At 36.1% G+C, this 15,204-nt stretch overlaps 1 protein-coding gene across 3 annotated transcripts; it reads right to left on the bottom strand.

Moving 5' to 3' along the window:
- Window positions 1-120: 120 nt before the first annotated feature.
- LOC113227517 lies at window positions 121-9,407 on the bottom strand. Of its 3 annotated transcripts, XM_026460457.1 has the most exons (5): window positions 9,251-9,407; window positions 4,498-4,599; window positions 4,175-4,424; window positions 1,390-1,608; window positions 1,113-1,244 (listed from the first exon to the last, which is right to left on the bottom strand). In XM_026460457.1, the coding sequence occupies exons 1-4, from the start codon at window positions 9,374-9,376 to the stop codon at window positions 1,412-1,414; spliced, it is 675 nt and encodes a 224-aa protein (XP_026316242.1). In that variant the 5' UTR covers window positions 9,377-9,407; the 3' UTR covers window positions 1,113-1,244; window positions 1,390-1,411. The 3 variants fall into 3 exon arrangements, with proteins under 3 accessions (XP_026316255.1, XP_026316242.1, XP_026316247.1); XM_026460470.1 differs by lacking the exons at window positions 4,175-4,424; window positions 4,498-4,599 and having other exon boundaries at window positions 121-1,244; XM_026460462.1 differs by lacking the exons at window positions 1,113-1,244; window positions 1,390-1,608 and having other exon boundaries at window positions 3,082-4,424.
- Window positions 9,408-15,204: the final 5,797 nt, after the last annotated feature.

Genomic DNA, 15,204 nt, shown 5'->3' on the forward strand with positions numbered 1-15,204 from the left:
TTTGTATATTAAAACAATGTTAAAAAAATTAGTGTTACACACAGATTTTAAATTACTAAATGTCTATTAAAATATTTTTAGTATTTGTGGTCTTATTGTAAATTAAAAGAGAATGATTAAAAATAGGTTTTTTTATTTTAACAAAAGTACATAAGCAATAAAATAAACTGTTAAACAGAGCTACTTTACCACTCAGAGTTAGAAAGTAACCAGTTTCACAAATGAAAATGGCTAATAAAACGTACCTACAAAATAGGCACGAATCTTAGGCCAAAGCAGTTCGTTTTTTACAATAAAATTAACGAATTCGAAACGAAAAGTCGTAAATACTTTACCTATGTATTTGACGTATAATGTAGTAAGCATTTAAATATTTACAGTTTGAAATATGTATTATTTTTCATCTAACCATATCCTTACAATCATGAATGCAATATTCTCTAAAAAGGAAACCATTGTTCGATAATCTAAAACAATAGTTTTATCCCAATCAAGGGCAAATTATATAATTCTACGAGGTGTACAGTTTGAGTGAGAAGGTCATACTACTAAACCAAAACTGAAAATTATCCTGAACATGAGTATTGACATAAATATGAGTATTTAACAGTAAAATGAAGTTTGAAAGTGAGCCGTGTACGCGTTGCCATCCTTGAAGGAATTATATTGTTTACAATATAAAGTGGGCTGTTGATATGAAGCCGCCAGATAAATATGATGACTTCAGAAGTATGATTCTGACTGAGGCAACACAATGTTCTATATCTCGGACAATAATCATTAGTGTAAACTAAAATACACTTATATAGTACTTAATCTACGTAGGAGGTACCAATATCTTGACATTGTTTTCTGGTGCACTTATCCCTACGGAGCAAGGCTATGCGAAGTACGCTAGTGGGAAATTCTATTAGCACTTGCTTTAACGTTACATTATTGGCTACCACGTAGGTATAAAGAGCACGAGATAATTTCACAATTTACTCAGATCTAGTTTGATATATTTCATTGGTTTAGACTTAAATGAATTCTGTAGAGTGAGCGGCAGTGGAGCACGCGATAATCTGTCTTAAAGTTCACGTAGATGGCATTAGATGTCGCCGGCGACGAACCTCGTTGTCGATTGGTCGAGCTGTGGTGGTGGTCGTGGTAGTGGTGGGCGGATCCAGACCCTTAATCTCGAAAGGACCCCGGAACAGTGGCCGGAAAAGACGAAGGAATGACTGGTATCGCACTGCTGAGTTCTGTAACATTTTAAATCAAGTTTTTAATAGCGTACTTTTGTTCGTGTAGTAAATTTTTATTATTATAGTAAATACTTCTGATGTCATGAAATGTACATAATAAGAAATATCATAATATTATTTATGTACAAATTAACTATCGTACCTGTATGACGTCGCCGATAATCTTAGTGGTGCGGATTACCAACGACACGGAAGGCCCAAACAGGTTCCCCGGGAAGTCCAGCCTGACCTTGGTCCGGTCGAAAACTGGAATGGCGTCCGTCGTAGTGGTAACTTGACGAGGGGATCTCAGGGACAACGATGCGACCTCCGTGGGGCTCGTGAGCCTCTTGATGTCCTGGCGCCTCGATGTAGTGCCATTCTGCGTAGGTCACACACTTACCACCTACATCCTACTCGGGCCAGCCTCACCTCATTATTTTCAACTAAATTCGCTACTCTCTTTTACCGACTACCACACCACATTTTGCAATGAAAGTTTTGCCTTACAAAAAATATCAATTGCTTATTAATGACGTTCGCTAACGCTTCGTCGTAGGACCTATATCCAAAATAACTATCCCCTCGACCTCCAAACTGTTATGGACACAAAAACAATAAAAGTTTTATACTTTCATTACTAGACAATATATTTGAATGTTATAAAGTTATGTTCGCTGCTTTGCATAATGGTAAATCTTGTTAAACTGTTGTCGTAATCCAAGGGTATGTCTTGGATTGTAGTTTTGAATATATAAATACACAGTAAGCAGTTTTATGGATGAATTATTTTGAAATGAGTACCTACGCTAAAACTTCGTATGTATTGGTAACACGAGTGACACATACACATGGTGAAACGCTTGGATGTCACACACTGAAGTAACATTCAATAAACAGCTAATTGTTTTTGTAAATATGTGAATAATAAAACGAAAACAACGACAACGCATTTATATTTTATTATTTTTGAAATACAGACCAAATTTTACAATGTTTGGGTATTTCAGAAACGTTATGTTCCAAAGGTCAAAGTCAAGAGTCATATTGAAAAGTCTTTAGGGAGTTTGAAGGATTGGAAAAAAGGTCGAGCGAATGGGGTGTACACTGTTGTCTACGTGATTCCACAATAATAGCGTACTTCTACTTCTACAGTACCAATGTACAAGATGAAATCATGCATAAATTAAAACTTTATATATTTACTTTAATAATAAGTGTAATGTTCGTAAAATTATTACGCAGTACACTTGGTTACATGAAATTGTCTAGAGACCATATATACCAACATAATATGTGAATATTAAACACAAAAAAGTTTAATACATATCTACTTATCTTTTCAGAAACTCACTAATAAAACGAACTTTTACTTTTAGCCTTGAAGATGAGAACATGGTGACCACGGATTTATCTTTGATCTCCGCCTATCCGAGTATCCGGCGTTTGATAGCGAGACTTGTTTTTCCCAAGTGACTGTCGAAAAACCTAAGTAAGTAGGTACGTTCTAGTGTACGTACTTTGCAATTGCTAAATGTTCTGAGGTAACCATTGACTTGTAAGTCATTGGAGGTAACTCTAAATTGATTTTCATTAGCATACATAATTTCCAACGTACGAAAATATGAATATAAAATTACCGTGAACCTACAATGCTACGCTACGGTGAGGCTACGGCCTACGAGTGGGCTACGAGTAAAGCTACGATAATAATTACCATACAAATAATATGTACGTCAAAATAAAGTACTCATTAGTTTTATTATATTAATAAAAATATACACAAAAGCACAAATCGCATGCAATTCAGAATATTCGTCACACTCCAAAAACTCCAAATACTGTTCACCATCGAAATTCGTGCGCGTAAAACGTTAATCATCACGTCAAACAAAATTAAACATTTTCAATAAATAAAAGCATTGAAATTTGATTCAAGCAAATTAACGGGCAAATTATAAACAAATTAAATTGCTCAAAAATATTTAAAGCCAATTTCACTCCGGAATTAATTAATTAGGATATATGAAGGCAAAAATTGAGTAAACCTTTTGTAAATGAAAACCGTTTTTTGAAAACCATACAATAATGACAAGCTTGCGACTAGAATTGTGTATTTACAAGCGACGAGACGCGTGACTAGAACAGGAAAAAGTGGCGGCTGATTGCCAGTACTGGTGAATCTTACGACGTGATAACATATCTCTACTTTACTTATTTCCATAGTGCTTACATTAACACTAAATAACCTAAAAAAGTGATTCATGTATACCAATATATACCAATAATCAAACTATACAAAGTGCTTGTAACGCTACATCATATCTACAAGTCGGTGGTACGTTTTATAGTATCCATTTGAAAGGTATTTTTTTAAAACAATTTCAAAAAATTGTTTTTTTTTATTATAAAACGTTCCAATGAGCTGTGCGGGGTAAGGTGCGTGCAAACAAACAAAACAGTTGGAAGGAAATATTTAATATCACCAGCACTCACCTAAAACTATTTACATAAATACAAGGCGCATGGTGCGGCTCGCTTTAAGGGACCGCGGACTGTACAGGCGGTCAGAAGGCAAAGGAGAGAGCTTACAGTACACTACGACACTCATGGTCAGTCACCCTGTTCTATTTGTACCTACCCCATGTTGAATTAAGCACTCTAATAAAAACTACTAAAAGTAGCACTGGTATTATAAAATCATACATCTCAGAATAATTACATATCTGGTTTCAATAATTTAATTGTCCCAAGTGTTTACTTTTAAGATACATAAGACCGGTGTTGTAGTGCACTGGAGCGTAAAAGGCAAGGAGATCAAGAGTCGTCCTCTTCGGAGGAGTCGACAGTCTCAACGGTGGCGGTAGCGCCTGCACCGCCTGACGACGAGCCGGACAGCGAGGTCACCAGCGAGATGATTGAGCCCAGCCCGGAACCCGAGCCCCCACCTTGTCCACTGGAGCCGCCAGATGAGCTGCCGGATGAGCCTCCAAGCAACCCAGAAACAGCTTGTATCTTGGGGCCGAGCAGCTGCAGTTTAGGCCCCAAAACTTGGCCAACAATACCGGTCAACGATGAGAGCCCGTTTGCCAGGCCGCTTTGTGGAGCCTCAATGCCATATTGTTTATTGATAGCGATGTTTTGTCTATCTAGCGTATCCACCAATCGGGTCTTCGCGTCGATTATGGAGTTGATTTTCTAAAAAATAACGAACCTCTTAATTTTTGTTCATTTAAACATAATAATTAGATATCCAATCTGAAACAGTTACCCCAAAGACGAAGCCGAGGACAGCATTCTTGATACCGAACTTGGCCTGCGTGACACCTTCGAGCTTGCGCTTCTCACGAGTCTGCTCGTCGCCTTCAGCGTCCTGCGTACACATACATACGCGTCACTAGAAGCGCAGATGTTTCGCCGACACTACACTAACACTAGTCCGTCACCAACACCACAAGCACCGTTATCATGCACAACTCACCACACTATCACTACTAATGACTCCATCACCAGCATCAACACCTTTTGTTTATTATAACCGAAAAATTTGTCTATATCGTTGCCCAGAATATTTCGTTTATTGCGCTATGTTTCTGATTACTTATCTCTATCGTACATAACATTTCAATTAGCACAAAATGTTGAATAACGCTGAAGAAAAATAGGATCACTTCAGTGCTTAGATATTCTGAAGTCAGTGTAATTCGTGTACTCGTTTCATGGTTTGCAAAAATAAAATATTGAAGGCGTAAAACTCAAATTTTATCTTTCGTGATGTATTTAGCTCAGCCCATGGCAGAAATTTACATGCGGCAACGTTTAGCGAACGCTGACCGCATACATCGACAGCGAAGGCTGAGCCTTCACTTTACGTACCAAATAAGACTAAATGGGTGCCTACCTATGATATAATTCAATAACCATACTGCTCTTCGTCTTCGGTTGGCCACTTTAAGAAAGATTTTAAATTTTCGTTACAAAATCACTCACTTGATCTATGAATTACGTACCGCAAACGCTTACTTTACAATTCAGGCTAAGTGCCCTAGCGTCATTGAGCGGCCTCGCAATTTTTACTGTGAGAAAATTAAGAAATAACGTGCTGCATTAAAATAATTAATATTATTGTAATGCAGCAACAAATTATCATCGTCACAGAGCCGTTCTAGTTTTGTGTTAATCAAAATTGAATAAACATAAAATCTACGTTTATGTGAATCTTGTTTTATTGACAATTTAATTGTAAATTTTCAATGGCGCATGCGCAATTTTGTGTTATTTTTTGTTATTGTTTGGACAGGATAACTTATGTTAATACCTCAGTAAGGTCGAGATAGAGCGCCACATGTTTGTGCAAGAGATGTTCAGAGGTTTAGGTAAAATGACGCAAGCGACCTCTACCTCCGGCAGCTTACACAATTCACTGCATAGCACCATTCGGCAACTCTCCCGCCAGACAGGCGTATTTTCCTCTCACAATAATAAATGAATGGTTAAAACAATAGCCTTCTTAATACACAAAAACTTCATGATCAATAATGTCTCAAATGAATGGAGATTGTTTACTGTTAACCAATACTAGCTTATACGTTAGTCTCCGAATCATCACTTATATAATATGAAGTGAGTCTGTAATATATACGGCTATTTTCAGTAAGGTATAAAAACATAAAAAATAATCAATGTAGTAAAATCGATTGTAAATATTATCTTAATATTATTTAACATTAACACTAAACCTGCGGCTTATTTTGAGTGTCAGTTCTAATGTTTTCAAACTGAGTGGCATAATGCGAAGTGGATAGGACGGTGGTGGGTCGAGGCCGCCCACCTCTCGGCTATATCATTAGTGTAATCACACTCCAAATTAAGCGAAATACTAACTTTTATTCAACTCAGTATTTCAAATAATTTAAGTTTTTCTATAAATATTACAGAGGTAACTTAATTTTTTTTTAAAAACATCCAGTCAGCAGTTACCAATATATCTTAACAATATGATTATCACGGATCTGCAATAACTATCTTCATTTATTAGAATAATTGTGTCTAACCGAATATGGCGCAACGTTCTCATCAGACAGTTACCCAACAACACAGGTAAGCATGCAACACTCCACTGGGACTTTGAATAAAAAAGTATCGAAGCATTCACTGTGCGCTGCTTCTCTCATACAATATCAATCTAATGTTATACAGTCATTTACCACTAGTTCGTGTCATGCACACTACACATATACACTTCTATTGCCAATTTGAAGGCAAGACCTTGCATATTTGCATAATCAATAATTAAAACCTGACAAAAATCGTTACATTATGTGACTTTAGAATGCGCAACCATTTTAACATGAGCGACAATTAACTTAGATATAGATTAAGCTAGGACCTTAATAGTAGCCTTTCAAGGCTATTAGATTGTCTAATATTAAAGTAATCAAACTAGTTACGTTCTCAAAACGAAAAGTATATTGCATCACAAATTGAATTATAGGTGTAACAGAAATTTAAAAAAAACACATCTGATGAAAGAAACATAGTCATTACTATTATATTATTTACTAAACAGGCGGTAAAAATTAAGTCAAAGAGCACAAAAGTAACATTAACACGCGCGAACAATGCGAATATGGAAAGTAGTCTGAAGTTGAACTTCCTACTTGTATTTTCATCTTATGATGTAAAACAATGACTTGATATTTTGTAATATAACTGACAATCTGATGGAAAGAGGTTGTATAAGTACTAGATGCAGTGTGGGTCCAATGTCAGCACGGTCACCTACATTGGACATCATCGCGCGCAAGAGAGCGTTAAGATAATTGTTACATAATGGCTATTATGACGTAAAGGAAAAGACAGAAGAGTCTTTTGGGCCGTTTACTTTATAATAAGAATAGAGCAAACTTTAGGCGCCTTACAAAATCCAACGTGGCTTTTATAATGTTAGTGACACTCCTTTTATGTACGTGTTGTGTTTCTCCTTTTATGTATGTTCTATTCACATACCAAACGGAGCTTAACTCAGTCTTAGTCAGGTAATAAATTTGTCGATCATGTCATGAGTCTTGTTAAGGGTCTTAGAACCTACTGATATAGAACTAATAGAATTTGTAAGGTGTGTGTGTATAAACAAAATATATGAGAATAGTTTTCTAGTTATTGCGTTGTTTGACTTTGCAGCTTTGACGTAACGGCGTGTATGAGATGAGATGGCTTCATATATTTAAATATATCCAAGTTTCATAATACCCACAATCATTATTTTGTTTTTTGTAAATAGAGTCAATATAAATAAACATTTACATCTTTTTTGCCAAAAATTTTCAATAATATTAAGTATCATAAACATAATATAAATTAATGAATGTTTTCTAGCAATTTCTCTTTATTAGAGGCAGAATTTAACAGCTGGTAAGTCAGTGTTCTGCGGTCAGTGGCAAACATTAAATGTCATTTGCTAATGCTGGGTTATTAGGTAATTGGTGATTCAAATTACGCATTAGATGGCGAAAGCGGTTTATAAACATTCCTTTTGCTATATTCATATATTAAAATTCTGAGTGTCGCAACAACTGTGAACCGTCCTTGTTCGTCGTCATAAACGTTGCCTCAATCTTTAAGGTAATAAAGACAATCGTATGTCAGTATAGGGTACGATAGTACCACCGTAGCCATCAACTTAAAGGACAGCATATAAACGATCCATTGATTCGCGATACAAATGTGAATGTGTCACCATGTGAAACCACCACCGAACCGGCGGTTCGGTTAGTACATACTGTCTTATTGCATAATTATATTATGTCATTCATTACATTTTAAAGTATTATGTACAATTAACGATTATTTTTGTAATGTTAAGCTCGTATGTGGGTGCATGAAGCGGTAGCGGAAGGTAATAGTTTGTTTGAGGCGAGGCCGGCCACGATACTGGAAAGTTTAGATAAATACAAGGACTCTAAACATGCAATAAAACACACTGTGACGCAAGGTGGACCTTAGTTTTGTTGTGGGTTAATAAAATTGATACTTGAAGAAACTTTCAATTACACCTCAATAACTTATTGTGTGTTTTGTTACACGTGAATAAGTAGGTCATATAACTCGAGCAATTATCAATAAAGTTAGTAGTAGATATTTGACCTCCTTCTCAGTCGTGGGAAGAATGAAAAACACGTGTTAGTTAATCTCTAGTGTTGCTAAAGATTGATTGTTTGCTTCTTTCTTGTTATACCGTAACGATTCTCTAACGAGATAGCGTAACTTGTGTATTGATAATCGTTCGACAGCAGTGGAATGGCACTGCGTAAATATTGTATTATACTTATCCAATTCAATGTTTGTTGTACTTGGTTTACAAATGTATGCGTATTGAACAATTTAAAGCAACGCGCCCACCACAGCGGCCTTACGCAACAATTACCGTGGTCGACGGCGGCAGAGTGTTTTCCGCGCGGAATGTCCAAAATCATCCGTCGTCGCCAACCACATGTAGCTGTTACGACATTATTGTCAAGTGGTCAAATTACACATATATCTATTATGGTGATTTAGTTATTATGAATGTACCTCATATAGAATAATAAATAGTTCATGTTAATTATGAGTGCATGGCACTTATGAAACTGACCAATATTTACAATTAATCAAATGAATTAATGAATGAATGAATAAAGAAATGACATATTAGTTTCGAGACGTAACACTGATATTACTTGAAATTGCATAATTGAACCCATGTCCCGACCCTCTAAATTTATGGGACACATGCTTTTCATTGTACAAAATAAACATTCAACGGTCCCCGTCGTAGAGATCGTTAACATGCAACTCAAGTTGGAATTAAACGTAAGTGAAAATGCGCAAGAACTTGCGCTTTTGGGTCACTCGCAACTGTTGTTTAACATTAGGAAACAGGAACACTAGTATTTGTGAAAATTATGGATATTTTTATAATGATTTCTGAATTACTTTCGCTTTAGCCGGCAGTATAGCATAGCGGCAGATGAAGATAGACATACCTCTAGGGGCTGCAGCGTGTTATCGTCGGCAAGTTGCCTGCGTGCCCGCACGTGTGGCGGAGGCGCAGCGGCGGCGAGGGCGAGCGACAGGGCGAACAGTAGCGCGAGCGAGCGTGCGGCAAACATGGTGCGGGAGCGAGTACTGCACGCATGCCGCTAGCTGTGAGCTGCGTGAAGGGGACGCCGGCCGCAGTGGGGATGCTCCCCGTCCTCCACACTAGTTGCACAAATTCTCACCACGTCGCACCCGCCACCGCCGCCACAGTCTCTGCCGGCGTTCTTCGATGACGTAGGATCTGCAATAGATATAGTTAGATCTCGAAACTGTCCCCAATCTCTAATTTCATAAGTCATTTCACGTTTGCTTCACGAACCGATTGTTTTTTTTCATTCATCGACATCTAATTTATGATATTTGTTGTCTTTATCAAAAACGCAATGTTCAGGGTGCACCAACTTTTAATTGTACGTTTTACGAGTTACTTACTTGATTCCTCATCGCAGTACTGATCATTCTTAAAAGTATACCACAGACTGCCATTTTACAGAATCTCATAGATATCAGTACATAATTTCGTAGTACCAAATATGATTAAAATTCTAAGTATATGTATATTTGTTAAATCTATTTTGACATTAATCTAAAAATAATGTACGTACAGGACAAGACAGGTAGATGTTAAGAATGGTACTTAAGTACGTACATAAAGACACATATTCAAAGGAGTTTTTTTGTTAAAACGGTGAAGAAACATAATGTACATAATCAACAAAAAATTTAAATTTTCCTAATATAACTACAGATAGCTTGAAGTGCTTTTTCCAGTAAAAATTATTAATAAGCGTTTTGACGTCATGTGGAAAATTACTCGTAGATCCTACAATTAGTTATTCAAGTTAGAAAGGTGTCATCTAGATGTTATTTTGTTTTCGAACAATAAATACACTTATGAATTGTATACTTTAGAAGGAAATTATAAAATGATGACACAATGATAATGACAGCATCTCCAAGTGGTATTCGTACATTGCAATGAGAACTTGTTTTAACGAGCAGGAAGCTTTAATAAGTAAACCTGCATTTTGGATACAACTCACAATGTTTTGCGGAAACAATTGAAGTCATTAAACAGTATCTTCTCTGGTTGACAGCAGTCATGGGTTATTTCTGTTAATTCAGGTATTTCCACGGTATACGTAAACGATTACGGCAATGAAAATAAGTACCGAAACTGGATCAGTGTATCAAGTGTCATTATATGTCGCCGGTTATGGGCATAGCCAATGACTCGTAACCTTTGGACATTCTTTGTCAAGTCATGTGATATGTCGCGGTCAATAGTTGAACTTATCGAAGTCAAACACAACAGAATAGCAGGTCACCACATTTATTAAAAATTTTGTATCCACGCAGTAAGAGTGAAAAGGACGTTGCGCTTGTCGCTTCCGCTCAGAACGCCGACGCGAAATTCACGACGTCTTATTCATTCTTATGGCATAGTTATAAAACTTTTTTTGACCAGCTCAATGCGATTTCAACCAATACATGTAGCGACCCCCTAAGGCGAAAACAAACATTCTGATACTGTCCGCCATATTGGTTTTGTAAATGGAGCAAACATACCTGCTACATTTTTTTGTACGATACCGAGCGACGTGACGAACACGTCGAGCGCCTGGCGGTAAGCGCCACGCCTCTCCATAGCACTTGCAGTGTCACTCAGGGCTTTAAATCATAAGGAGCTGAGGGTCACTGCCACTGCACCCGTCACCCTGACACATACTAAGTTGACTAGTCCCATATACCCGTAATTCCACCAGCACCCCTACCCTTCAAAACCGAAACGAAGTAATACTCACATTATTGCTTGGCGGCAGAAATAGGTAAAGTGACAGTACTTCTCTGGACGAACTCTTTCACAAAGAGCTCTATTGCTACCAATTGGCTGGTTTATATATATGAATAATGTAACTTGGTTATTTACAGGTAACAAGGGACTCTGACATTCCGGCTCAATGCCAGTACGTTTATAAAATACTTGTTCCTAGAAAAATTTGGCAGATTAATTGAGTAGAGACAGTAATTCAATTGCAACATTGTCAAAAGTTATACAATAAGTTATTACTTATTATTATTAGTAAAGACAATATATTAACACCTACGGGTGATCGTTCGCCTTAGGTTGCTAAACTGTTTTATTGTGACATCGCGAGATTATTTCTTTTATATAAAGAAAAGTAGGTTTCTGCAATCGAATTTGTGTAACTTGTATGAGACAATTTCCATCAACATGCTTCCGGACCACTACGTTATTTCATTTCTTGTAAAATCTAAAGATTTTTGAAAACCTGTCACATACTTATCCGTAGAAAGACAGGTCTCTTGCAAATAAAGGTGACAGTTTATTTAAATACATAGCCATTTGCATTATTTGTGTACGTACAAGTAAAACAAAATAATGAATTTATTCAAGGCCAATAAGACATCCTCAGTTAGAAATTTTTTTTAACAAAATAAGTAGGACAGAAGTATTATCTCAAAACCAACAATCGGCAAATAACTTGTACGAGGAACAAACGCAATAAACCATGGGTCGTGCTAGAGGTCAACAGTTTTGTAAGAGGTCAATGCTTAAGCTTGACATAGACGACATATCGAGTTCTTAGGTTTTCGCTGTTGTTACTGTTTTTCCAGATTGAAATCGCGTATATTTGTTTTTTTTTCAGTCAACCGTGACCATGGGACCTGTAAAGAGCCCGAAACGTCGATTTATTTGAAAAAACAAATATACGTAATTTAAATCCGGAAAAATAGTTTCATTTCCTATAGACGACATACTTAATTTCAATTACATATTGTGGCTGTTAAAAGCTACCATAAGTGAGAACCTTAAAGAATATGGGTGACTCAAACTTATGTTTATTTTTCTGTAATAGTTTGTATTGTTTTATTGGAATTTGTATAGTGACTTTGGTGACTACCTTATTGTAGGAATTTAAATTCGGTAAAATTTCTTCTGCAAGAAAAAAAAATATACTGACCTTTGTTTCATAAAAGGCTTGACAAAAAGTAATGTGTCCATTGTCTGTACTATGCCTTATAGTGTCATCATACTAGCTCAAATACAACCACATTTTCGTACAATAGTTACTGTAATAAAGCGCAGATATAACAATGATATATCCATGAACCTAATTGGAGAGGTTAGCAATGAAATAAAGAGGCAAAACTTTTACTTAATAATATGCAATGAATGACATATTGTATTATTCCGATCACAATTACAAATACTGTAATATATAATAACACCTTCAGGTTTCTGTTGGGGCTGCTGTGGCGCTGTAGTGCAACAGGGATGTTTGCGGAGGCGCATGGATAAATTTTTCGTTATAATGAGGATGAGAATGCGCCCCTGCGCTCACTCGTCTCCTCGCCAGCACTAATTGACTCTTAAGGGTGTTCGCTGATCGGTGGAACTCCCCAATACTACGCCACTGGATGCAGCGTCATACTTAGCGTTGGGGAATTTCAGCATTAAAAACACGATGTTTTACCACCACTATAGTTATAAAATACTAACATTAGATTATAAGTTGTAATACTAACAAGATATGGATTGTGTCCGAAATAAAATCTTTTATTTCGGACACAATCTCAATCAATCAATTTATATTATTATATTATTATTATGGCTGAGCTTTAAGTAGCATGTTATTTCATAGCTGGGCTTTCAGCAGCTTTGGCTTGGCCGTGGCCGCCAAACTTCCTGTCTAGCTCAGCAACTGCAGTCAGTCATTCTGTAGGATATATCAAAAAGTTGCAATCGTATTTCAGCTGGTAATGGTACTGATAATCACCGTATATATAAAAAAATAAGAAGAAAATTCTGAAAAGACGTTAAGACACCTCATACAAAACGTGTGCGATCTGTACAAGTTGAACCCAATGTTATTGGTGAAAGTATTATTCCGGGTCTAAATCGCGCATATTATTTATTTTTAAACGAACCAAAGTTTCGGGCTCTGTACAGTTTCTATGGTCATGGCTGACTGTAAGGGCTATGTAGGTTTGTTTGATAAAACAAATATGCACGATGTAGATCCGAAAAAATAATTTCATTTCCTATCTGTAACAATCGGAAAAACGTAGAAACTCAATATTTTTTATCGAATTTGAATCTGTATTGGCTATGGTTATTTTATATTTATTACTATGAATAAGATACTAGCTGATATTTATGATCGGACATTTTTTACACCTTGTATAAACCTGTTGACTAACTTGTTACTTGTAACTATAATACTATAATAGGCTAATTTGTAGTAATTTAGTTTGTCTTTAACCGCTACAAATCACAAGACTTAGATTTCTTCACAACTGCTCTATTAAATGACGTCACACACATGCATGTCACAATTTTTGTAAGACCACGTTCATTTGCAAATTCACAAATAAGTAAGAAAAGAAAAACTGAAACAATGCATACCCGGTCGTATTGTCTCCTAACAGAGGTGTACACATAAAAAAGATGTATACGTTGAGTGTCAATAGACTAATAAATTGCATCAGAATGTCATGTAATCTTAAAATTCACCTTCAGTCTTAAAATATTTTTCACATTTGTAAGGAATTTATGTTTATTAAGTACTGCAACACAGTGTTCAGATATCAATGAATACGTTACAGATCTTATAAAATGTGTAAGTGCAATAAATGCAAAAAGCATATAATTTATGCCAAAATTACGAGTACATTTATAATTTTTATTACAATAAATCGTACTTGCAAATTGGACTAATGAACATGTACTTTAAGGTTAAAACAGGTAAACAAATTGTATAACTAGTTTTAACTATTATCAAGCGATGGTATGTGTGAAAACGATTTAGAATGGAAAGCTAAAGCGGAAACGAAGTTTTCCACGCCTTTTTGAATAGCCAGCGCGAATCGAAACTAGTATCATTGGCATTATCTGGGGCATGTTGTACCCAATCCGATGATGTACGGTGAATTTTGGGTATTGCTGAAGAAGGTTTCACGAATGTTATAGAAATTAAAGCGTTATGAAACACGTATGGTATAAGAGAGCGTAGCGATTTAAAATATTGTTTACTGACTAAGATAGAATGAGAATGCTTCTACAGTTGGTGAAAACGACAACAGAAGAGCTGGGAATAGTCAGCTAAGTAGCGACAGAAGGAAACTCTTATTTTACGAAAATTATATAATGTCGCCAAACACGTTACAAAACACAAAAACAATAAAAACGTAAAAGTTAGAAAAATAAACGAATTCGTCGCCAACAGCTGGGTTATATGGAATTGGTGTAAAAACGAGTAAGGGTAAGAGGAATGAGAGGTCCGTAGATGACCATGATAGCTTTTTTTTCATGATACCAACTTACGAGACGAACAAGTAGTGCAAAGCCACTCCGAGCTTTAAATCGCAAAGATCTGAGGGCCACTGCCACGCGCCTGTTAATTAACAATTTCCTTCACCTTCATTTCACCAGCACCCTTACGCTCCAAAATCGGAACGCAATAATAACACTCACATTACTGCTAAGCAAAGAAAAAGGTAAGGTTCTCTACTGTTACTAAAATATACATGTATAGTAGGTATATATACCTATAAACAATATTAATGAATGGTAATGCACCTTAATATAAACTTTAACCTCTTTATATATATAACATGAGCACATGTGGATAAAATTGCTAGAAACATGGACGTTGTGGTGATATTTGGCTCTATTTGGCATTAGAATTGATAATTTTAAGTACCGTCTTTTTTATAAAGCGAAATATAAATAAGTACAACTAGGTAATAAAAATGTCAAGCCAGTTATCATCAATCTTCTAAGTAAAATAACGTATTACAAAATGTATATGTCCTTCAATATGAAACATATGTAACTTAAAAGACTGCCACTTAGGTTCACACATTATAAAGT

Source organism: Hyposmocoma kahamanoa, unplaced genomic scaffold (genome assembly GCF_003589595.1).
Source record: "Hyposmocoma kahamanoa isolate Upper Pololo Valley unplaced genomic scaffold, ASM358959v1 100021, whole genome shotgun sequence".
NCBI lineage: Eukaryota > Metazoa > Arthropoda > Insecta > Lepidoptera > Cosmopterigidae > Hyposmocoma > Hyposmocoma kahamanoa.